At 41.4% G+C, this 25,084-nt stretch overlaps 1 protein-coding gene across 2 annotated transcripts in view; it reads left to right on the top strand.

The window, feature by feature from the left end:
- SLC39A13 (solute carrier family 39 member 13) overlaps positions 1 to 25,084 on the top strand; it is a 70,862-nt gene that overhangs the window by 28,474 nt on the left and 17,304 nt on the right. The window contains exons 4-9 of one of the 2 annotated variants that reach the window (XM_077460982.1): positions 5,299 to 5,429; positions 7,049 to 7,141; positions 10,800 to 10,889; positions 16,337 to 16,387; positions 18,409 to 18,541; positions 18,630 to 18,729. In XM_077460982.1, coding sequence (XP_077317108.1) covers positions 5,299 to 5,429; positions 7,049 to 7,141; positions 10,800 to 10,889; positions 16,337 to 16,387; positions 18,409 to 18,541; positions 18,630 to 18,729 — 598 coding nt within the window. Of the gene's footprint in view, positions 1 to 5,298; positions 5,430 to 7,048; positions 7,142 to 10,799; positions 10,890 to 16,336; positions 16,388 to 16,854; positions 17,083 to 18,408; positions 18,542 to 18,629; positions 18,730 to 25,084 lie in introns of those variants that run through there. The other variant, XM_077460983.1, reaches the window with a different exon arrangement.

The following is a 25,084-nucleotide window of genomic DNA, read 5'->3' as shown; positions in this document are numbered from 1 at the left end:
CACTTGAATGTTATAAAATCTCAAAAGAAGATCATCTCATCCACTTCCTACCTTGCTGCTTCTTCCCCCAAAAAACTAAGAGCTCCTTTATATGCTTGCCTGTTAGCAGAAGTCAGCTTTCACTGGCATGTAGAGGTTAAAGCTGACTGGGCCACATGCATGGTACAAGGCCGTCTTCAAAAAGTTTCCGCACTTCTTTTATATTTTCGTTTGGAATCGGTGAGGGTGGGAGGAGTAGTAATTGGTCGTGTCTGACAGTGTCATGTGACTAGTCTGTCTGGCAAGCTGGCTGACCTTGCAGTTTATTATAAGAGTTGTCACACTGTGATGAAGATGGCTGCAAAATTCTTTAAAAAAAAAGTTCAGAAACTTTTTGAAGGACCCTTGTATCAGCTTTGTCGCCATCATCCTTTCAATTAACATTGATAAGGATTCAATAGGCACAGCTGCCCATTGAGCTCTCCCCATTTGCATTAACTGGACTGGCATGGTGCCATCCGACGCCACCTATCTGCAAGTATATGCAGGAGCATGAATTGTGTAGCTACATGCTCGGGATCCTTGGCTACTCGAAGGTTGCCTTGATGATCTTGCTTTGCCCACTGGATATTATTAGTAGTTTGTTAAAATGGTTGACCACATTCCCTCTGTTCTCAGCTGCGATGGGGGGGGGGGGGCGGTACCATGAGCTTTCCAATGAATGACTGTGCAGTGTGTGTCGGGACAAGTCTGATGACTGATCGTTAGAGAAGAGCAGGCTGAGATTCCCAGCATAGCTAGAGAACTGAGCAAGCTGTGATCTCCTGCTTAGTGTGGTCAGTTTTTAATTGGAAAGCAGAACTGGCAGGAGCACCAGGGATTTCACATAAAGAAAACAATACAAAGAGAACAGGATACATTATCATACAAGTACATGGTACAGCAAGCACATATCAGGAATATGAAGTGTTGGGGTAAAAATCGCTTTTACTTCTCTGATGCCTCCAGTGGGGGCAGGTTCTATGTGAGCCAAAGGAACTGATTGGCTGCTCAGGTAGATGAAGCTAATAAGTGCCGCTGCATAAGCGGGCCATGCAGGGCTAGAATTTTAGCAGATTTCTGCTGAATTGGCTAAAATCTGAGCTGTGGGTGATCCTGTTGGCATCACACAGCTTGACAAGTTGATTTTACAATTGACTAAACCCTGTGGGAAATTCTGAACAGTGATTGCATATTTTTAGATGCAGTCACTGTTTGGGTATTTGGGTAATGGTGAGTGTTGCGGCTGTCTGAATACCATAGCTAGGGGAGCCCATGGGCCGAATGAGTGAAATCTGCGCAGATTTGGCTAGGCTTAAAGTGGAGGGCCACCCTTAAAAAACAGCATTAATGTTTAAAAAATAAAAATTGGCAGGTCGGCCTCGGGAGGCCGACATCACGGGCGCCTTGGAAAGGTAAGTGTCATTATTAACCACTTGACCACTGGGCACTTAAACACCCTTAATAACCAGACAAATTTTCAGCTTTCGGTGCTCTCACATTTTGAATGACAATTACTCAGTCATGCAACACTGGACCTATATGAAATTTTTGTCCTTTTTTTTTCACACAAATAGAGCTTTCTTTCGGTGGTATTTAATCACCTCTCAGTTTTTTTTTTTTTTGTGCTATAAAAGAAAAAAGACCGAAAATTCTGCGAAAAAATGAATTTTTCTTCGTTTCCGTTATAAAATTTAGCAGATTAGTAATTTTTTCTTCATAAATTTTGGCCAAAATTTATACTACTACATATCTTTGGTAAAAATAAGTACAAATTGGTGGATATTATTTGGTCTTTGTGAAAGTTATAGAGTCCACAAGCTATGGTGCCAATATCTGAAAATTGATCACACCTGAAGAACTGACGGCCTATTTCAATTCTTGAGACCCTAACATGCCAGAACAGTACAAATACCCCCCAAATGACCCCTTTTTGGAAAGAAGACATTCCAAGGTATTTAGTAAGAGGCATGATGAGTTTTTTGAAGTTGTCATTTTTTCCCACAATTCTTTGCAAAATCAAGAATTTTTTTCTTTTTTTTTTCCCCCCCACAAAATTGTCATATTATCAGGTTATTTCTCACACACAGCATATGCATACCACAAATTACACCCCAAAACACATTCTGCTATTACTCCCGAGTACGGCGATACCACATGTGTGAGACTTTTACACAGTGTGGCCACATACAGAGGCCCAACATGCAGGGAGCGCCATCAGGCGTTCTGGAGCACCCAGGACAATTCTGACATTTCTCTCCTACATGTAAAAATCATCATTTATTTGCTAGAAAATTACATAGAATCCCAAAACATTATATATATATTTTTTTTAGCAAAGACCCTGGAGAATACAATGGTGGTCGTTGCAAATTTTTATCTCACACGGTATTTGCGCAGCAATTTTTCGAACGCGTTTTTTTGGGGGAAAAGACAGTTTTGTGCTTTAAAAAAAACAGTAAAGTTAGCCCAATTTTTGCATAAAGTGAAAGATGAAGTTATGCTGAGTAAATAGATATCGAACATGTCACTCTTCAAAATTGCACATGCCCGTGGAATGGCGCCAAACTTCGCTACTTAAAAAAAATCCCCATAGGCGACGCTTTAAATTTTTTTTACTGGTTACATGTTTTGAGTTGCAGAGGAGGTCTAGGGCTAGAATTATTGCTCTCGCTCTAACGTTCGCGGCGATACCTCACATGTGTGGTTTGAATGCCGTTTTCATATGTGGGCGGGGCTTACGTATGCGTTCGCTTCTGCATGCGAGCACATGGGGACAGGGGCACTTTACATTTTTATTTTTTTTGTTTATTGTTCATTTTACTTTATTTTAGTTTGACATTTTTTTCCCCAAAAATAAATTTTTGATCACTTTTATTCCTATTACAAGGAATGTAAACATCCCTTGTAATAGGAATATGGGGTGACAGGTCCTCTTTACAGTTAAATCTGGGGGTCAATATGACCCCACATCTCACCTCTAGGCTGGGAAGCCTGAAATAAAAAAATAAAAAAAGATTCTGGCTTTGATCGTACTGGCGAGTTGGTAGAAGCACCGGAGGGCGGTGAGGGGTGGGGGGGGGGGGGGGCGTCTATGGCTGGGTATTGCAGGGTATCACCGAGTATGGCTGGGTATGGCAATTTATGGCAGGGTATTGGGGGGTACTGCAGAGTAATGGCGGGGTACTGCAGAGTAATGGCGGGGTACTGCAGAGTAATGGCGGGGTACTGCAGGGTAATGGCGGGGTATTGCAGGGTATTGGCAGGGAATTGAGGAGTTAAATTCGGTGAGCAGCGATGTGGGCACTGCAGATGTAGCCCACAGCGCTGCTAACACCGATCTCTTTCCCCTCCACTGTACCGATCGGTACAGAGAGGGGGAGGGAGGAACCGACGTCGTAACATGACGCCGGTTTGTTTACAAGTGATCACTCTGTCATTTGACGGAGCGATCACGTGGTAAACGGCCGCAACGTGCCGCGTCCACTGGACCCGGCGGTCACGGATGATCTCGTGTGCGCGCCCCAGGGGGCGCGCGAGAGCAGAATTCTGGGAGGCCGTTAATTAACGGCCTCTCAGAGTTAAACAACCGCCCTGAAGCCGTTAATCGGCAATGGGCAGTTGTTAAGTGGTTAAAAGTCAGCAGCTACTTTATTATTTATTTATTTTTAGCTGCTGACTTTAAAAAAACAAACAAACATGTCCCCGCTGGAACAACCCCTTTCAGCTTGATATATGTATCTTGGATATCAGATAATTCTTGTTAAATCAGCCAAAATTCAAGCTGTGCTTGGCCCTGTCTGCACATCCTAACTCAACAGTCAATTTTCTCTCCCAATCAGATGCAGTCACTGTTTGGGTATTCAACAGCTGCAGCTCATGCCAGCTTCTGAACACAATACCCAGCAGGAAAGACTCCTTTAGCTGATTATTTCAGTGCTGTTAATATTGACTTTTTTGAAGTAGAGGGGGTAGTGATCTTATTCTGTTTGCCTTTTGGGAGTTAAATTCTGGGCAATTCCATTGACCTGGCCACATGGTTTACTGGTATTCTTATCTCTTTTTTATTAGTGTTTGCTTCTCTCCTTATCAGGTGAATGATGTTGACATTAAAGGGAACCTTGAATACAGAAATACTTGGAGCTATTTCTGACTAAAGCCAGCCATAGACAGATTGAATTTTTCCCTGTTCAGCAGGAACAGGTTGGATTTTTTTTTTTTTTTTTTGGCTATAGCTGACAGCAGTGATCATTGTATTCTGCTGATAGGGAAGGCTTCATGCCAGCAGAACACATAGCCCTGTGGGAGGGATTCCCCCATCAACATAGTCAGTGTTGATGGGGGGAATCCTTCCTGCAGTGCTATTGTGTTCTGCTGGCAGGAAGCCTTCCCCCATCAGCAGAATACAATGATCACTGCTGTCAGCTATAGCCACCTGCAGTAATCAGGAAAAAATAAATTAAAAAAAAGCCAAGAATCAAGCAATTTTCTTTCCTATAACCCATGCTTGTATGGCCTGCCTTATATTATAAGGATAAAGGTTTCATAATTCCTATCCTTTTGCCTTCAGTACCTAGTGATTCACTGACCTGAGACAGGTATGCCGAATTGTATTTCAGATTTCACTGGCAGTGCATTTGTTCCAGATCAGTGACTCACAAGGCAGAAAAAAGTGACTATACATGATAGCTGAAGAACTTGTACCTGAAAAAACAAGTTGGCGGAAGGAATTTTTTTTATTGACATTCACCTTATTCTGTAGAGATTCATGTTAGAACAGATGATAGGGTGAGTAGATCAAGTCTAGGACAACCTCAACCAGCCGTTGCGGTATGAAGGGCAGGGCATTCTGCATACAGACCACCAGGGGGCTCATATAAAAGGTCAGTGAAAGGATTTGCTGTAACATAAAACTTCCTTGCATGCGCTGCTACTTTCCTGAGGCTGATTTGAACTGCACTGGAGGTTATTATCAGCTTAGGTTGACTCTAGCTGCAATATTGTTCTGTAGGAGCTCAGTTTATATACAGTCCATCTAGTAATTGTGTGGATGATTTCCTTTCTTAGCGACTTCCTATAATTTACATTTTTGTTGAGGATCTTGAATTTCTATAATTACTCAAATGATGCAGGCTTGTATAGAATCGCCTCAGTATGAGTGAACAAGGATTTTTTTTTATTGTTTCATATTTTGTTATAATTTGTCATTTTTAAAATGTTCAGTGTTGGATTGTCAGATGTTACATCATCCCCATGTATAAAGCAATTTGTGTTCTGCAGGAAACTCCCAGTCTCTCCAGCAGCAAAGGCTCCTCGGTCTTTGGGTTATCGTTGGGTTTCTCACCTTCCTTTTACTGGAGAAAACCTTTTCCGATGAGAAAAATGAAGAAAAAGAGAAGAGCACCACTCCAGTAAGTGATTTGTATTAAAGAATCTTTAAAAGACAGTGTCACTTTTCTGTGAATGTATCTGTGTAAATTCATTTCTCCAACCCACTGATACAGTGAGGAAAAAAAAAAGTATTTGACCCTCTGCTGATTTTGTACGTTTGCCCACTGACAAAGAAATGATCAGTCATCAATTCATTTTAATGGCAGGTTTATTTTAACAGTGAGAGACAGAATAACAAAAAAAAATATATATATATATATATATATATATATATATATATATATATATATATATATATATATATATATATATATATATATATATATATATAAAAACACATTTTAAAAAAGTTATGCATTGGAAACCCAATTTGCAAACCCATTCTAAGATGACACTGACGATAACGCTGTACTGCACTGGTGGCAGTATGTCAATTTTTATTTATTTTTTTTGTTTCTTTATTTTCCAAAAACTTTTGACAAAAAAACTTCCAAAAACCTGCCATGCCTCTTAAAATACCTTGGACTGTCTACTTTCCAAAAAGGAGTCATTTGGGGGATATATTTGTGCTGTCCTACCATTTTTGTGGACTCTATAACTTTGCTACCTCTCCAAAAGAGATTACTATAGTGTAGGGATGAGCTCAGGCGTGTTCGCATGGAACACGTGCTGAGCCCGCCAGGAAGTCGGCGCAGCGCTGCGCTAATCACAGGCAGTGAGACATTGCTCAGATGTGCAGCTGCAGAGATCAGGCAATGTCTCAATGCCTGTGATTAGCGCAGCGCTGCGCCGACTTCCTGGCGTTCTCTGCACGTGTTCCATGCGAACGTGCCTGAGCTCATCCCTACTAGAGTGCAGTGTTTCTCAACTCCAGTCGTCAAGGCGCCCCAACAGGTCATGTTTTCAGAATTTCCATTATTTTGCACAGGTGATTTGATCAGCTTCACTGCCTTAGTAATTACCACAGCTGTTTCATCTTGGGGAAATCCTGAAAACATGACCTGTTGGGGCCCCTTGAGGACTGGAGTTGAGAAACACTGCTATAGTGTGTCACTTGAGTGACAGCTCTGAGTCTGCTGACGTACAACATGAAAGCACCCAGCAGCAGTCTCAAGGCTTTTGGATGTCTGCACAAGGGAGGCTTTAACAGGTAAATCCCATGTCAAAGCGCTGCGTAAATTGTTGGCGCTATATAAATCCTGTATAATAATAATAATCTCCTACCACCATCAGCTCATTCCCCACAGTTATAACTTTTTGTACTACCTGCCCCACCCTATTAGATTGTAAGCTCTTCTGAGCAGGGCCCTTTTAATCCTCTTGTATTGTAACTGTATTGTCTCCTTTTATATTGTAAAGCGCTGTGTAAATTGTTGGCGCTATATAAATCCTGTATTATAATAATAATAATAACACGTGTTAAATCCACCTATAATCTTATGGAAAGATTTCAATAGAATGAATTGTCTGGCCACAAGGTCTCTTTTTATTATAATGTCTTGATCCTTGACAGCTCTTTTTGACACAGAGGAATCTTGACCACAATAGCAGGAGTGTGCGAGGATTAGAAGTATTGGGAACTCTACATGTAAACATTTCTTGTTTTGTAGCAGACTTACTTTTCAATATCTCGTTTCAGAAACTGGTTTCAAAAAGTCTAATGAATGGAAAGCATGACATGCGCAAGAAGGATGTAGCCAAACAACAAAGCTCTGCAGGCGGCAGTATTAAGGTAATATTACTTTAAATATACTTTTTTACTTTTCCATGAAACTCCATCTTTTTCTGAAAACAGACAACCGCCCTCCAATCAAACAGATACACCACAAACATTCTACAAAACATATGTAGATTCATAGATCATGCCAGTGCACTGAAAAAGTGAGGTTTGCCTACTATAATCACATGATCAATTACAATTGACGCCTGCAAATTGACCTTAGGTTCTATGCCTACATCTGACACTTGAAATTACAAAATGGGTTTCTACACATTAAAACCTGCCATTTTATTAAACTTAAATTGCAGGTTTTGCTTGCATTATATCCTATTAATGTAGTGTTTGTTTTTTGTCAAACGACAAGCTTCCCCCCAATGGGCATTAGAAGCTGGTGTAAGTCAGACAGAGCCGCCTCATTTCTTGGTTGGAGGACGTTCAGCATCATCTAGTTCTGGCTTACCCTTTTCACGTAGTAATGTTAAAATCACACATTGTAAAAAAAATTAAAAATCCCCTCAAAGTGGTTGATCAGGCAGGTAAAACGTTGGATTTTTGGTTACAGTTTGCATATTCAGGACACACTAGCTGCCTGGATTTTCAGATTTATTGTATTATAGGAATGTTAAAACTGCCACAAATATGCGGCCCCACCGGACTCTTTTTTTTTTTTTTTTTTTTCTCTCCCTTTGTGCTGAGAGTGTGCGCCGCATGGTGCACTCCCAGCACAGAGAAGGGGGTCTCACAGAGAACCCCCGGGCCTTGTTCTAACGATCGGGACCTAGAACTCCTGATTGCGGGTCACCTGATCGCTGTGATAGCCTCTGATATTCTATTCTGGATATGAAGAGAGGAAGGTGTTCTGCTCCTTCATAGATATAGTGCAGTGGGTGAGTGTTGTAGTGCAGCCACCACATCTAGGGACTCGTAATCTTTAATTTATTACTTTTTTTTGTTTTTAGGTATAGATACTTTATATAACTTTACACAGCCAGTGGGCTGTGGGCCCAGAGATGTTAGGAGACTGGCACTCACTGAAATTTGATAGGAAGTGATTAAAAATGTATTTAAAAAGTGAAACAAAGTATCCGGCATACGTAGATTTGCTTTGCATGGAGCACAGCTACCGTTCAAATGAAAAGCAAAGATGGTACCTGCTAGTTTAAAGGAAAAGTACAGCCAAAGCTTGTTTGGCTGTACTTCTCCTATGGTTCACAGGAGTGCAGTTCGTTTTGCACTTCTGTTACCCGTTTTCAGCAGAGAGCGGGCTGAAGTCCGCGCTCTACTGACGTCACAGAAGGTGGTCCAGGCTTCACATCATGGCAACCATAGAGTCGGGATCCACCAGATTCCTGGACTGGCACCTGGTTCAGCCTCTCGCCGAGCTGCCGAGAGCCTGAGCCAGCCTCTCCCTCCCCCTCTACAGCCCAGCGCTCCAGTGAGTAAGGAGGGAGAAGAGCAGAGAGCTGCTGACTGACAGGCAGCAGTCTCTGCTCTGGAAGTTGTGAGAACCAAGTGATCAGCGGTGTTCGATCGCTCTGTTCTCAGTGTTGGAGGCGCCGTGGAACAGATGAAGCATCCAGGTAAGTATGAATCAAAAAACCCTTACATCTCTTTTAAATCCTCTGTGTGGCTGATGTTTTTTAGTCATTGATGTGGCTGATCCTATTTTAATTGTTTCGTTTTGACTTCATATATTATATCCGATCTAATAGTTTTTTTTTTTTTTTTTTTTTTCAAAGATGTCAGCACCTGCACTGCTTATGGCCAGTGAGTTGTCGGGTCTGGAAAAGAAAGCAGTCTATTCTAGACAACAGTTGATTCCACATGTGCAGCTTTCTTTTCCAGACCCGACCAACTCTCTGGCCATAAGCGGTGCAGGTGCTGACTTTTTGGATCTTTAAAAAAAGAAGAAAAAAAACGCTACAGGATTGGATTTTACATGGTGGACATATGCTAAAGCTAAACAATTAAAACTTGGAAACCTCAGCTATGTAGAGGATTTTACCTAGCAGGTAGGATCTTTGCTCTTCATTTGAACATCCACTGTCCTCCCTACACTGCTAATCTAAAATGCGATGGATGCTTTTTTTTGCTTTTGGATGATTACTATTCGATACATTTCTGTTTATTTCCTAAGTGCAGGAGTCTCCTAACCATATTCTTTAGGTCCCTTTTTCACATGGGCATTTCGATTGGGTCCACCTGTCCATTGTTCAAGCTGACCTGATCAGAAGCTCCATGCAACTGTATGGACAAGCAAGTGTCTGTTTACACCCACCTACCTCTGGGTCCATCCAGGTCCGCGCCATGTGAAATGAACCTTACTTTGTCCTTCCCCTTTTTTTTTTAAATAAATTCTTAATAATATCAGGGAAAAAATCAGATGGTTACAACCTGAAAAAATCTATTTGCATCAACGTCACATGCAAGGTGCATATAGGTCTCATACAGTTGCCTGTGTTTTAAAGGGGTACCAGATTTTGGAGACTGTAACAACTACCGCCAGTTAATATTAATGTAATAATAACACACTGAGTTCTGCAATTTTTTTTTTTTTTTTTTTTTTTAATCATTGAGCAAGCGTTGACAGACTAATGCCCAGTACACACGGTCGGACGTTCCCGACGACAAAATCCGTCGGATTTTTTCCAATGGATTTTGGCCCAAACTTGTCTTGCATACACACGGTCGCACAAAGTTGTCTGAAAATCCGATTGTTCAGAACGCGGTGACGTACAACACCTACGACGGGTCTATAAACAGGGCAGTAGCCAATAGCTTTTGTCTCATAATTTATTCTGAGCATGCGTGGCACTTTGTCCGTCAGAATTGTCTACACACGATCGGAATTTAAACAATCGGATTTTGTCGTCGGAAAATTTTAGATCCTGCTCTCAAACTTTGTGTGTCGGAAATTCTGATGGAAAAAGTCAGATGGAGCCCACACATGATCGGATTTTCTGACAACAATATCCGTTCGCACATTTTCAATCAGAAAGTCCGACCGTGTGTACAAGGCATTAGACTTTTGTCAATGTTGACACAGGCCCTTACTCTGTCAGCTATCATGTTAGACTAAAGGATGTAACACAATAACTTACCCCTTATGTACACTGGACGTTAAAATAAAGTTATAAAAACACCCGTAGCTTTGCAGTGAGTTTTTAAATGTTTTTCAACGTTTTTGCAATAGCGTTTTTCTAGCGTTTATTTTTTATTTATTTTTTAAATGGATCAAAAATGTCAAACGTTGGTGAGCCGCATTTATCAGCGTTATTTGACGTTGGAGTGTTTTTACAGCTGAAAACCTCCTCTCAGAACCCACAAATTATTAATTTTTTTTTTTTTTTTTTTTTTTAACACAAAAAAAATGCCTCAGCCAAAAACTACAGATAACAGCCTATGTGTGCATGGACACATAAAATAACATGATGGGGAGTGTATTGACTATAGACAAAAAATCTGAAGCCAAAAACAGCTGCTGTAGAAACGTCCAAAAAAGTCCAGTGAGCAATGAGGCCTCCGAAAATATCTCTGCTGCCCTCTCTGCCACTTCCATTAAATTCTTTTACAGTGTTAGCATGGATGCTGTGATTATATAATCTATTGTGTAATTCATGTTTGGGGGATCTTTATATACTTCATGTGTCTGATAACTTGTGGATTACAGGTCTGCGGTTATCTCAATCTCCTGGCCAACACTATTGATAATTTCACACACGGTATGGCGGTGGCAGGCAGTTTTCTGGTCAGTAGAAAGGTAAGTGATGATGTCCGTCAATTCTTCTGTTTTTTAGGGACTAAATCGAAGTTACAATGTATAAACAAGCTGACAAAAGAAATGTGTATATGTAAAGACTTTAGCTTGTAGTTGTCGTAGATAACTGATATTGTGTTGGCATTTGTTACCTTGAAACGTTCCCATTTGTGCCATACTCATTGCAACTTTAGGCTGAGAAGAGGATGATTGCAGTGTCCAAACGCGGATCTTTGGTCCTTTTTTTTTTTTTTCAACTTTTCATCTATTTAATCCTCTGCCCCTGTTGTTTTAACTTTGGATAGTAAAACATTTTTTCTGTCAGTAAATACCTTATACAGCCCACTTCCTGTTTCTTTTCTGGTCGTTGGCCTAGGCTTATGGCAACATGCACAGCTCTCTCACTCTTGTGAGAGTTTGGCAGCAAGGGAGGTGGGATGAGTCTTAAGAGGGCCAATGAGAGCTGAAAAGCTGGAGGTGTGTGTCTGTGTAAATCCAGGAAGTGAACAGGCAGCAGCTTCAGCTACCCACAGTTAAAATGGTCTCAGCCATACTCAGTGGAGGGAGATTTCTGCAGAATATTTGGCAGGTGAATAATTGCAGTATATAGAAAATAATATGCAAAGTGGTTTGAGGGAAGCTTCAGAATGGCAAAGATGTTTTTATCACAAATTATGCGAGCAGACTTCAGTTCCTCTTTAAAGTGATATTAAAGGCTCATTTAAATAAAAATAACAAACCTGTCATACCTGCCTGCTCAGTGCAGTGATTTTGCACAGAGCAGCCCCGATCCTCTTCTTTTCGGGTCCCCCATGGGCACTCCTGGCTCCTCCTCTTTTAGCCAGTGCCCCCAATACAAGCCTCTTGCTCTGAGTGCACTGATGCGTGCTCACTTCCCAAGCCCTACTGTATGCATCCTTAAGACACCGGTTGTGATCCCTCGTTCCAAAACACGTTAGCGTTTTTATTGTCCCTGTACCCTACCTGTTATTAGCAATAAAGACTTTCTATTTGAATTACTGGAGTTTCCTGCTGAAACGTGTATGACACGTAGAGCTACGGCTCACCCCTGCTCCCCGCTCTCTCCTCATTGGCTCACTGGCTCTGGTTAGCAGTATGGCTTTCACTGCTGTAAACAACCTAGAGCCTTTAAAACTACCATATTTATCGTCGTATAACACGAACAGGTGTATAACACCTTCATTTTATGAGGGAAGTTTCAGGTGAAAAATGTTTTAAATAAAGGACTTTGAAGCAAAACAAGGGTCAATGCCCATCAATACAGCCTCACCATTGCCCATCTGCAGTCTGATCAATGTCCATCTACAGTCTCACAATTGCCCATCAATGCAGCTTGATCAATGCCTATCTGCAGCCTGATCAGTGCCCATCTGCAGCCTCAATTCTGATTACTGCTGCTTCGGAGGGGACAGGGAGGGGCCAGGACGAGCGCCGTCAGATTACATACAGCAAGAATCTCTTGTTTAATCGGCAGGCCTCTTTAATACAAATACAAAGTCCCGCCTCCAGGAGACGGGACTTCTTATTACAGAGGCCGCTGAGTAAACGGGAGCTCCTCGCTGTATGTAATCTGACGGCGCACATCCCGCACCCCTCCCGCTTCCCTCCTAGGCAGCCCAAATTGCAGTATCAGTGTATAACACGCACACACTATTTGCACCCAATTTTCGATTGTTATACGCCACCTTTATTATATTGCCACCTTGGGTAATCGAAATAGCACAGATCCTATTGCTAAACTGGTCACCATCCCTAACCCTGATTAGGTGGAAATTTCTAATTTAGAGATTAGCTGTAGGGAAGACTCTGTAGATCAAAGTATGGAGAGCCTCAAAGGAGTCACAGTCTATAAATAGTCCCTTAAAATTTACTCCCCTGTGGAACAACCCTACCTACCCTAAAATCTGTAAATTTCAGGGATTTCTGCATGGAAACCGAAGGGCATTTGGTATGTTCCCCAATTATTTACCAATACTACACTCAAGACATATGGTCAACTTTTGCATTGCATTTCTACTGTCCCCTAGGCAATTCTATCAATATTTCCAACTTAGACAGGCAGTACAAGGCCAAAAACAGACACATCATCTTAGCACATCTAGCTCTTCACTGGTAACTGAATTCATCGATGCCGAGCTCCATAAAGGGTTAATATCTAGTATCTATGGGGTATTATCTTCTATTCAGGATCATAGCTTATTGAAATGTAGCACACACGGGGTTGCTGATATTGGATAAATAGACGGTGATCAATGCGATTTGACCTTAGAATCAATTCCCATCTCTGCATTGTCAGCCTCGCATAAGCTCTCTCAACTGTTCATTCTTCACTGGGCTTATCGCACACCTGTCACATTATTTGACTGGGGTAAGAGAGATACACCCATCTCTCCTAAACCTAACATGTAAAGAGGCGACTTTATACTAGGGATCAACCAATATAGTTTTTTCTGTGCCAATATGATACCGATATTTCAGCAACCTCTCAGGCCGATGGCCGATATTGTTACATTAAAAAAAAAAAAAAGGTTTACACTTAAATTTTTATTTTATTTTTATCACTGTTATTGCTGTCACAAGGAATGTAAACATCCCTTGTGACAGTAATAGGCAGTGACAGGGACTCTTTATGGAGGGATCGGGGTCTATAAGACCCCAAACACTTCGTCTGCACTTGAAAGTACTCAAAACTTCAAGATCGGTGTTTATGAATACTTTCTATTTTTTAAAACTGGTGCCAGTAATCCAGGAAGTGATGTCATGACATCGCTTCCGAGTTACTAGATTTGAGACCCGAATGAAGAATCTGCTTTGTTGGGGTCTTCGGCCAGCTGGTGAATATGCTGGATGATTGCTCGGGCTTCCCGGTGGGATGGGAGAGCCTGGGTGAGGGCGGGGGGGAGTTGTCCCCTTCCGCCCTTTGTAATAGGGCCAATCGGCTGTTATTACAATAAAGCCGACCGTCCGCTCTAAAGAACGGTACTGATGTGATGCCTGCAGCTGCAGGCATCACCCCGGTAAAACCCCTTGAAGTAATATCAGTCTAATTTGCGACTGATACTGATTTTTTTCAGAAAATGCTGATATTGGCCTGTAATAATTGGCCTTACTGATAATCGGTCGATCCCTACGCGCTACTGGACTGCGATCTTAAGTGTAATTTCTACACTTGCTTAAGTTCCTATTTCTGACAGCCCAATAGTGTGCTTGTTTTGAGCGCTTGATCCTGAAACTTACCAACCAGGTATTTACATTTTGATAACCTGCCTGTTGTACTCAGTTGATTGCCACTTACTAGATGTTACCTACAAAAAACGAAATGGATTGAGTATGTCAATTCCCCCCTTGCTTATCGCCATAGAAATGCAATGTGCAAATTCCATCTTATATGGCAGAATTACCCCTGGTCTGGCTCCCCACAGCTGGTGATGGAAAGTTTTTTTTTTTTTTGTTTTTTTTTTCAGCTATAAGCATACTTAATTGCCCGTTGATGGGATTTTGATACCCACCTTTTTATTTTTTATTTTTTTTTAGGATGTTCTGTTCTTGTTTTTTGTTTCTTTTGACGTGTGTAAGAAATCTCTCAGGCTGCTGTTTGTTTGAATTAACTATGCCAGGGATATGCAATTAGTGGACCTCCAGCTGTTGCATAACTACAAGTCCCATCATGCCTCTGCCTCTGGGTGTCATGCGTGTGGCTGTCAGTCTTGCTATGCCTCATGGGAGTTGTAGTTCTGCAACAGCTGGATATCCCTGAACTATGCATTATCTTCTTATGTCTAAAAATGGTATTCCATTATCGGATTCTTCTGTAAATCCTAATTTACCACTGTACCTTTTCCTTTTGCTCTTTGATATTATAAAAAAAAAACAGTTCGGATTAAAAAAAAAAAAGCTCAACGATTGAAGTAAGGCAATGTTCCCCTCATCCAATAAAATATTGAAATCACCAAATACATTCATTCTATGCTTAAAACATAAACCTTAATGGCAACTCTATATAACAATGTATACCATATAGTGTTACCAGTGTGCCAACTAAAGTATAAAAATGTTAAATAGAAGAAAAAAAAAAGTGCACGTCAAAATCTACAAAGAGATAATTTTATATAAATGTGCCAAAACTCCAAAGTTCAATTAATCGCTTAATCCCATCCACCATGCTGTGGGTAAAGAATCCTGAAAAACATTTTTTCTACTCTCCAACAACCAGTGCTTTACCACGTACCAATCCAAATGCACCCACCAGAGCCCTATGGCAACAAGGCCCAATGTAGCCTTTTTATTACACCTTTTTATAGGCCCAGATATGGCGGTCAATCTTTCTCTGAAATATCCGTAAATTCCTGCAATGTGTATATTCTCCCATCAAATGGTTATCATCAAGTGCCAAAAAACAAATAACAGGATGATCGTGCAATACCGTATATTAAAACATATTTCCTAAAAGCATCTCCAATAAAATGCGCATACATCAAAAAGTGCCCAGACCGGCATCATCTCGATTTAGCCTGTATGTATCCACAGTCAATTCGCTCCAATATCCGCTACGAAATGTAACCACACAGCCGTTGCCTTCTAAGACCCGGCGTGCATTGCACCTCACCCAGATGTGAAGTCACTTGTTAACCAAGACAGCAGGCAGCTACCCGGCCTCTATGCTTTTCACCGGAATGGTGTCTTTAGGAAGTCCGTGATTGGAGGAATATATGGATATTGCAGGAGAAAGATTGATATTTCACCACTAAGACCAGATATGGTAATCAATCTTTCTCCTGCAATATCTGTATATTCCTCCAATCATGCATGCTGTCAGTCAAGCAGTTGGGTGGATCCACACCAGCATTGCCGGGACACGGTCATCCAGCACCCAGGACAAAGATGCAAAACTGCGTCATTGTCTGCAAGCTTAGGGGACCCTACACCCAGCAGTCACTCGCTTGTCAGAATCACTGCTGCTGTCACTACTTCTGTTAGCCTTGTAACAGAAGGAAGGTACCCACAACCCTACAATAAACCATTGCACCCAGGGCAGGCCTCCATCTCGCCCACCCCTTGTCCCAGCCCTGCCCACCAGTTTGGTCAGGATCCTTTAAGAACCTGGAGCAGCTGTGTGACATCAGCTGACCTTAGCCCACTGTTGACTGATTCGGAGTTGCAGGAGAGGAAAATTAAGTACACTCCTGTGAGCCACAAGAGAAATATGGCCAAAAAAAGCTTTGCCCATACTTCTTTTAATGAAATTGGCTTGCTACACAAGCATACCTGTTTATACAAAAAATGTTTTGGCAGCAGGATTGTTTCCGCATGACTGACAAGCTTTACATACTTTTTGCTAAATAACCTTATTTGTAAGTTGAACTTTCTGACCATTGATATGACAGGCAGTTACATACCCTAATCTTGTTAATTTTACTATTGCTTTTCAGGTTGGAATACTCACAACAACAGCCATTTTGTTGCATGAGATCCCCCATGAGGTCAGTCCCACTTCTGATGATTTGTTTTAGATGAATGCTTAAAGCGACCCTGTGGTCACTGGGAGAAAATAAAAGTGAAATTGTCCAGTGGAAGAAGATCAGCTGTACACATGTGCACACACACATATATGTATGTATGTATATGTGTGTCTCAACAGACATGGAAATAATTCACAATGGCTTTTCCAGTAAGGTGAACTTAGTGTGTTTCCAGTAGTGATGGCTATCGCCTACCATCCACCCTGTTGGAAAACAATTTTGAATTCATTGCATGTCTGAGACCTACACACACACACTTTTTTTCTTTGATGGCTTTTTGTATGAGCCCTGATGTTTTCATAACCATTATTAGGCTATGGTGCTGGGATGAACATAGGAGGGGAGATATACTGGTTTGAAAACAAGATGAAGATGTTTTATATTTTCTTGTGTTGCAAGCAGAAAGTTGAATCTTTGCTCTCTTGCAGAGATCCGGGCACCACTGCTATTCAACACTTTTGGGTGTATTGGATAACGAGATCCCTCCACCCCCCTCCAACAACACCAGAGGACACATCATTGACGTAAGAGTCAGTGAGCATAACCACAACACCTGATGGGGGTCCAACTATTTGAAACATCAAGTGTTGGATAGTATTGGCCCCTGGAGCTCTGCAAGAGAGCAAGGATGTAACTTGCCACCCATTGAACGGGTAAGTATAACAGTTCTTCTTTCACCAGGTCCATTTATTTTTATTTCCTTCTATTTGCAAAGGATAATTTTAAAGGAAATTTATTATTATTATTATTTTTTTAATAGTTATGTTATGTGTTTGTAATCGGCATTAGTATTAGGAAAATACTTCTATCTGTGTACTTAAGAACACAAAGCCCTAAGGCTGCGACCATAGCAATACACACTTGTTAATCTCCTGCGCGCCTTGCAGTTTGTAAATAATAGAAATATATACTATATATATATATATATATATATATATATATATATATATATATATATATATATATATATATATATATATATATATATAATTTTATATTGAAAAATTTCCTAAATAAATATTTCACTCGGGACACACCCATGAGCTTGCATTACATTCCAGTAACAAAATCCAGCACTGCCAACATGGTTGTTGGCTGCCTTTGTCTAACTGACTAATCCAGAAAGTTCTGGTCTCATCCAGAAGAAGGGGAGAAGCGTTTGTCCTTCCAATAGGTCATTCAGGTATGTATGCAGGTAAACTGATCTTCTGCTGTTATGGTCTTTTTTTTTTTTGTGCTGTTGACTCTCCAACTGCCGGATGCAAGTGGTAAATCTGAAATAGTCCTATGCCATATATACCCGATTAGACAGGAAATAAAACCTGTATTAAAAATTATATTTGTTTTGTTCCAGAACAAAAGGAGAAAAAAAATATATAATCTGTTGCTAAAATATGTAATTTTGGATTGGAATGGAATGATGTCACAATGAAATGGAACGCAGGTCACAATGGCATTGCTGTTTGTGTCCCCACTGGGAAGATTCACACTCTCTGTTGTCCTGATGATCAGAGTACAGAAAGTGATGGAAAATCCTAATGTTTACAGCTGTCACCAGAACAACAGTTGGAAGGGGTGTTTAATGGGGACACCTGTGGCAGAGTTGTCTTAGAGGATTTCCTTCACTTTGGAGAGATTTCTTCTTTCCTCTCAGGTTGTTGTGTCAGGAGAAAATCAAGGGGAAATTCCTTCCAAAAAGTAACCACCAGACAAAAAATGTATGCAGATTTTAATTCTTCTCTGCTCTTTTCAAAAAAACGTAAAAATATGTTTTGGCTAGAGATATACTTTAGACATGTATGTCACTTTAGTACATCTGGTATACTGGCTGGACTAGATTGGTACATATTACAATCTGGAACTCCTATTTTTATTACAGAGTTAGATAGTTATTTTCTAAAGTTCTGAGGGTTAAATGATCCTGAATACTCTCCATTTGTCATATTGGCCTATTTTGCTGCAGCTTCCCCTCTCTCTTACAGGTCGGGGATTTTGCCATCCTCCTACGGGCTGGTTTTGATCGTTGGAGTGCTGCTAGGATGCAGCTGATGACAGCAATGGGAGGCATCTTGGGGGCTGCCTTTGCTGTCTGCGCTCAATCACCCAAAGGGGCAGGTAAGTGGATGCATTGAAGATGCATTGGTGATGACTGTAAGATTGCACTATCCCACACATTTCATTTTCATTAATGTTTTACCTGTAGGGGAAACAGTAGCTTGGATTTTACCCTTTACGTCTGGGGGATTTCTCTACATTGCATTGGTTAATGTATTACCTGATCTTCTAGCAGAAAAAAGTATGAGGTATGTAATGTGTTTGTGTGTGTTATCATAATTGTCTGAATTTTACCCAATGACAAATTTGTGACTCCTGTATGTCTATTTAAATATGAACACCAGTATGGTTTGTTTTGCATAGTTACAATGGTACAGCTTGGAGTAAGGTAATGTGCTGTGGAAGCATAGAATCGCTGTAGTAGTCGCTGGTACTACAATGATCACTGTAATCTTCCAGGTTCTGTGTCTTCCTCTCTAATTGTACTATAGGCTTACCTGTAGGTACAGTAAATATCTCCTAAAATTGCACCATTTAGGAGGTCTTTTACCATATATGCTGCCGAGGATGTCATTGGGGCATGTGCACTGAAGGAACAGCTAGCTCGAGCTGTTTCTTCAGGACTGTGCCGTGACCGCGAACCTGGAATTATCTTTGGGAAAGATGTCAGCCGTGGGAGCGGATTGCGTGCTGCACTGCAGGGACTCGTTCTTTTTAAATGTATATTTATTGAAAAAGATTTGCATAACAAAAAAAATATACTTTCGATACAGACATTCAGGTCGGTATAATTATAACAGCAAAAACCGCCGCAGGCGGGATATAAAGTGTTGAGACAATTATAAGTCACATTAGAGGGGAGGGGGAAAAGGATACACCACAGATTCGAAAACAAAAGAAACATAATAAAAAATAAAAATTGTAAGTTGTAGAAGGGACGTATAATTAGAATCCCGAGACCGAGCCTTAATAAAACATTCCTGGGAGTTCGTAACAACATATTAGGGTGATGTCTCTGGGTTAAATGTGGAGTTGTCCCACCTATCCCATATCTTAGAGAACTTGGGAAGGGAGTCCTGTACCAGTGCAGTCATATGTTCCATCCTGCGCATATGTGCAATAGCGGAAATCGGCTGTGAGTGGGTAGGGGGGCAGGGCCTCGTTCTAAGGTAAGTATTTCGTAATTAGCTAGTATGCGTTGCATAGCTCATTTTTGTCTTGCAGGTTTTTGTGTTTTTTTTACGGGGGTTTACAACCTCTTTAAGTGGCTGCCCTGCTGCATAGTAACCACAGGGGGTCACTTGCCTGGCATGGTCACCTTTTTAGGGAACACCTTGCATTTTTCTCAATGCAAAGCATTCTCTGATGGACAAGGTGGAGATCATGGCACCACTGCCCTGCCTCTCCACCTTGTCCAGGGAACGCTTTTCATAGATTGAGAACAATGCAAGGCAATCTCTGAATGGCTGCACGGGATCTGGAAGACTGATTACTGTTTAAGCAGCTTACTTCTACAGTGGTTCAGCGGCCCCACAAGTATGGTGTATGTATACTTGCAATGGACTAAACTGGACTAAAATAACTATGCATACCTGGACTTCAACCTTAAAGCTGAGGTTTAATCCGCTTTTATTTTGCCTTTCCTGGTTACTACTTTCCCACCACACCAACATGCTATTATCAGTTTTCATTTATTTTATTTTTTGTACTTTTTCCTTTCACTTCATACCTTACCTTAGACTCTGTAACATCATTACTGGGAGCAAATGCTTCTCTATGCAGTGCAGGCATATCACAGCTGGTGGGAGGGGGTGGCAGGGTGCTGTACATAAATATCCCTAACCTGGCCACATTTGCCTGGTTCTTAAGGAGAGTTATACGAATATCAAAATGCCTCAATGGATGTCAGTCTGGAGAAGTGTTCATTCCTAGGCAGTCTACATTTGCATTCACTCTGCTCTTGGTAACACTCTCTTGTTATGCTGAACCTCCATGATTGAAAGAACTGAAATCCAATGAGTGAAAGGGGTGGACCAGGGACACTCAGACTGAGGAAAAAGCTAGTTGATGCTGGATCTCCTCCAACCAGGAAATTAGGCAGGCCTTATCTGACTTGCTGCGTCTTCTAATGCACACTATTAGAAGCTCACAGTGTGCAGTGAAATCAGAGTAAGTTATTTCAGTACAGGAGCCCGTAAAACTGTGCAAGACTGAAGATGAGCCTTGAGTGCAGCTTTAAGGCATCGGGCACAATGCCCCATTCCATGAGAACGTTAATTACGATGGCAGCAGATCACTAGGATGACACACCTGTGCACGATTCTAGTTGGACCTCGCTGTTAAACAGATGCATACATTTTAAGATTTATAGACAAGTTAACCAAGGGTGCTAAAAAAAATTTCAGCATCTGAGCTTCAGTGACCAAAGAACAATCTTTCTGCCAATATCTCAAAATGAATTATTCAACTTCACCAGCAGGATTTTCCTTTGAATATAAACACAGTTTTGGCAGTCTACATGGCCCCAGTCACGGAGACATGACCTATTTAAAAATTCAGCAATTCTTTGTGCCTTTTGTTTCCTCCTCTGGTCATTGCTTGCATCTGTGTCCTATGAAAATATTTAAAACCTTGCTTCCCCTGCTTCCCTTTCCGTCTGAATGGACTGTTTCATTCAAATGATTTCTGTACCTGCACAAATGGGAACCAAGCCTAACTGTGACCACTATTTCCAGGTAAAGCGGGCAGCAGTGGCAGCCTCCATGTTTTTCTTGACACACATGCAACTAACCTAGTAGAATTGGGCATCACAAATGTTATTCTCAAAAATTTTCCGTCCTGCTCTAAGGCAGGTTGATGGGAGTGGTGTACTGATCACAGATTGTTGTGGTTGTCTGGTTTGCTAAGGGAATTTGTATATTTAGGACGTGCTAGCTTACAGCAGTTAAAAAGGAATTTACTGGAATGTGTATTTGGTAATATTTGACTCACAGAATATTTACATATGACCCAAGTGCAAAGTAATGATTAGAACAGTATGTTTAACCACTTGCAGACCGGACCACTTTTTGCGATTCGGCACTGCGTCGCTTTAACTGACAATTGCGCGGTTGTGCGACGTGGCTCCCAAACAAAATTTACGTCCTTTTTTTCCCACAAATAGAGCTTTCTTTTGGTGGTATTTGATCACCCCTGCGGTTTTTATTTTTTGCGCTATAAACAAAAATAGAGCAACAATTTTGAAAAAAACGCATTATTTTTTACTTTTTGTTATAATAAATATCCCCAAAAATATATAAAAAAACATTTTTTTTCCCTCAGTTTAGGCCGATACGTATTCTTCTACATATTTTTGGTAAAAAAAATCGCGATTATTGATTGGTTTGCGCAAAAGTTATAGCGTTTACAAAATAGGGATAGTTTTATAGCATTTTTATTAATAATTTTTTATTATTTTTTTTTTTACTAATTATGGCGGCGATCAGCGATTTTTTTATTGTGACTGCGACATTGTGGGGTACCCATCGGACATTTTTGACACATTTTTGGGACCATTGTCATTTATACAGTAATCACTGCTATATAAATGCAGTGATTCCTGTGTAAATGACACTGGCAGTGAAAGGGTTAACCAGTGGGTGGCAGTGTAGGGGTTAAGTGTTCCTAGGGGTGTGTTACTAACTGTGGGGGGGTTGGGCTTTCATTTAGTGAACACTGATCTCTGCTCCAATCACATGGAGCAGAGATCAGCGTCACTAGTTGCTAGGCAGAATGGAGAAATGTTGTTTACACAGCATTTCCTCCATTCGGCCGCTCGCTCCCGATGGCAGGACGGCATTGAATATTGGACGCACCTGTACGCCAATATGCCTGCCCGTGCCATTCTGTCGACGTACATCGTCGTGCGCTGGTCGGGAAGTGGTTAAAGAACTATTTAAAAAAAGCTACAGCACTTAAAGGGACACGAAACTCAAATTTTTAAAAAATCATAAATGCATTATGTTAACTCTCAGATGCAAGCTTATTTCTCAGGCGTCCTGTAGGGTGGCAGCGTTTGTTCTCCATGCCCCCTTTGTGAATGGGAACGTAGTCGCCCTTTCCTGCTCACCCCTGAGATAGACTACACATCAAGGTGCAGACACATCCCGATCTATGGAAATTGTAGTAAGCATAGAGCGGAGCATGTGACCAGAAATGACCACTCGCTCTACACTAGTAGGAGTGAGGTGCATCAGTGTAGGTTAGAGAGTATGCACAGGACAAAAAAGAAGCTGGAAAACAACAGTACGAGACAAAAAAAAAAGATCTGTGGCATACTTGATATTTTAGATCAGGGGTCTTCAAACTATGGCCCTCCAGTTGTTCAGGAACTACAATTCCCATCATGCCTAGTCATGTCTGTGAATGTCCGAGTTTTACAATGCCTCATGGGATGTGTAGTTCCACAACAGCTGGAGGGCCGTAGTTTGAGGATTCCTGTTTTAGATTGATGTTAAAAAAAATTTGAGATTAGTGTCGCTTTAATCATACATTGTCTGCAAAGTCACACAAATACTTATTACCGTATATACTCGAGTATAAGCCGAGATTTTCAGCCTCTTTTTTGAGGCTGAAAGTGCCCCCTCGGCTTATACTCGAGTCACCGCTGTCTGACTGCTCGATCAGCGTATCGAGCAGACAGACGGCGGACATTAAAATTCAAAAGCCGCGCCTCCTTCTCCGCCTCCGCCTGTGATAGGCGGAACACTGAATTTCCCAGCAGTCAGTGTTCCGCCTATCACGGACATCCGCTCATTCTCATACTACGGACGACGATGAGAGGATGTCCGTGATAGGCGGAACACAGGCTGCTGGGAAATTGAGTGTTCCGCCTATCACAGGCGGAGGCGGAGGCGCGGCTTTTGAATTGTAGAATGGCCGCCGAGAAGAGCGGCGATCCATCGGCACGACACGGGACGGAGGAGGCACGGGACGGAGGAGGCACGGGACGGAGGAGGCACGGCTCGGGACGGAGGAGGCTCGGGACGGAGGAGGCTCGGGACGGAGGCTCGGGACACAGGTAGGCTGGACACACACACAAGGCTGCACGGACACACACACAAGGCTGCACGGACACACACACAGGGATGGATGGATGGACACACACACACACACACACACACACACACACACACACACACACACACACACACACACACACACACGGATGGATGGATACACACACACACACACACACACACACAGGGATGGATGGATGGATGGATGGATACACACACACACACACACACACACAGGGATGGATGGATGGATACACACACACACACACACACACACACACAGGGATGGATGGATGGATGGACACACACACAGGGATGGATGGACGGACACACACACAGGGATGGATGGATGGATGGACACACACACAGGGATGGACGGACACACAGGGATGGACAGCCATGTCTCACCCTCGGCTTATACACGAGTCAATAAGTTTTCCAGTTTTTTGGGGGTAAATTGGGGGCCTCGGCTTATATTCGGGTCGGCCTATACTCGAGTATATACGGTATGTTCAAAAGGGGTGCCTCAGCGGGACTTTAGAGGGAAAGGACAAATACTTTGTAAACAATGTATTAATTAAAACAGAGGTTTTATTTTATTTAGTGTAAAAAATGGTAATATGGGCAAACAGCCCATCTAGTAAAGGGGTATGTTTGAGTGTATAAATACAGAGACAAAAAACGATGCAGTAAACAATGAACACAAAGAGAAAAATACGGGAATATATATATCCCGACGCGTTTCGAGTATTTTTCAAGCTCTTCTTCGGGAAAATGTATCAGCATAAACGCAGTATATATCTATAAAGAAAAAAATAACATAAGAAACAAATATAGCTGATGAGCAGAATACAACAGTTATAGTCACAGTAACATACTGACACTGAGTAAGAACTGTGTTGTACTGACCCTGTATTGGAGGCTCAGTTCATCACAAATGCATCCATTTATACAATTTAGATAAAAACAATGATAGAGCCCAGGGAAACAGGATAAGCGCTGCCTTGTATCTCCTCACACCAGACGAGGGACCCAGGAGGTGGAGCCCAATCCTTGAAAAAGCTCCCACCCTGGATGGAAATGCCCCGAACCTCAGGGATAGGGGCTCACCCAACAAAGGGCGTCAGTGGGAGTCCCTCACATGTCTCCTCTGCAGAGCTTCTGCAACTGGAGACCGGAGCGGCTTCAAAAAAGGTATGTATAACGATTTCCTTTTTACAAGGCTCGTAATTAGGTTAGTAATAGAAGTAGGTCTGAAACAACTAATCGATTAATCGACAACTAATCGATTATGAAATTAATTGATTTCTATTTTCATAATCGATTAATCAGCCAGTAACCTAATGGGGTTAAATAAAAAAACTAAAATTAGCCCTTTATAGTACAAAAAGAGCAAAACGCTACTGAAAATATTACTTTCACAGTTCTACAGTAAAAAAAAAAAAAGTTAACCCCTTACAGTAGTGATTATCTGATTTTTTTTTTTTTTTATTTTTTTTTTTCTACTATAAAGGGCTAATTTTAGTTTTTTTTTTAACCCCTTTAT

This window comes from Lithobates pipiens, unplaced genomic scaffold (genome assembly GCF_037356315.1).
Source record: "Lithobates pipiens isolate NorthernLeopardFrog02 unplaced genomic scaffold, aLitPip1_a1.2 Scaffold_10, whole genome shotgun sequence".
In the NCBI taxonomy this organism is placed as follows: Eukaryota; Metazoa; Chordata; class Amphibia; order Anura; family Ranidae; genus Lithobates; species Lithobates pipiens.
This window is presented reverse-complemented; position numbering and strand designations above follow the sequence as displayed.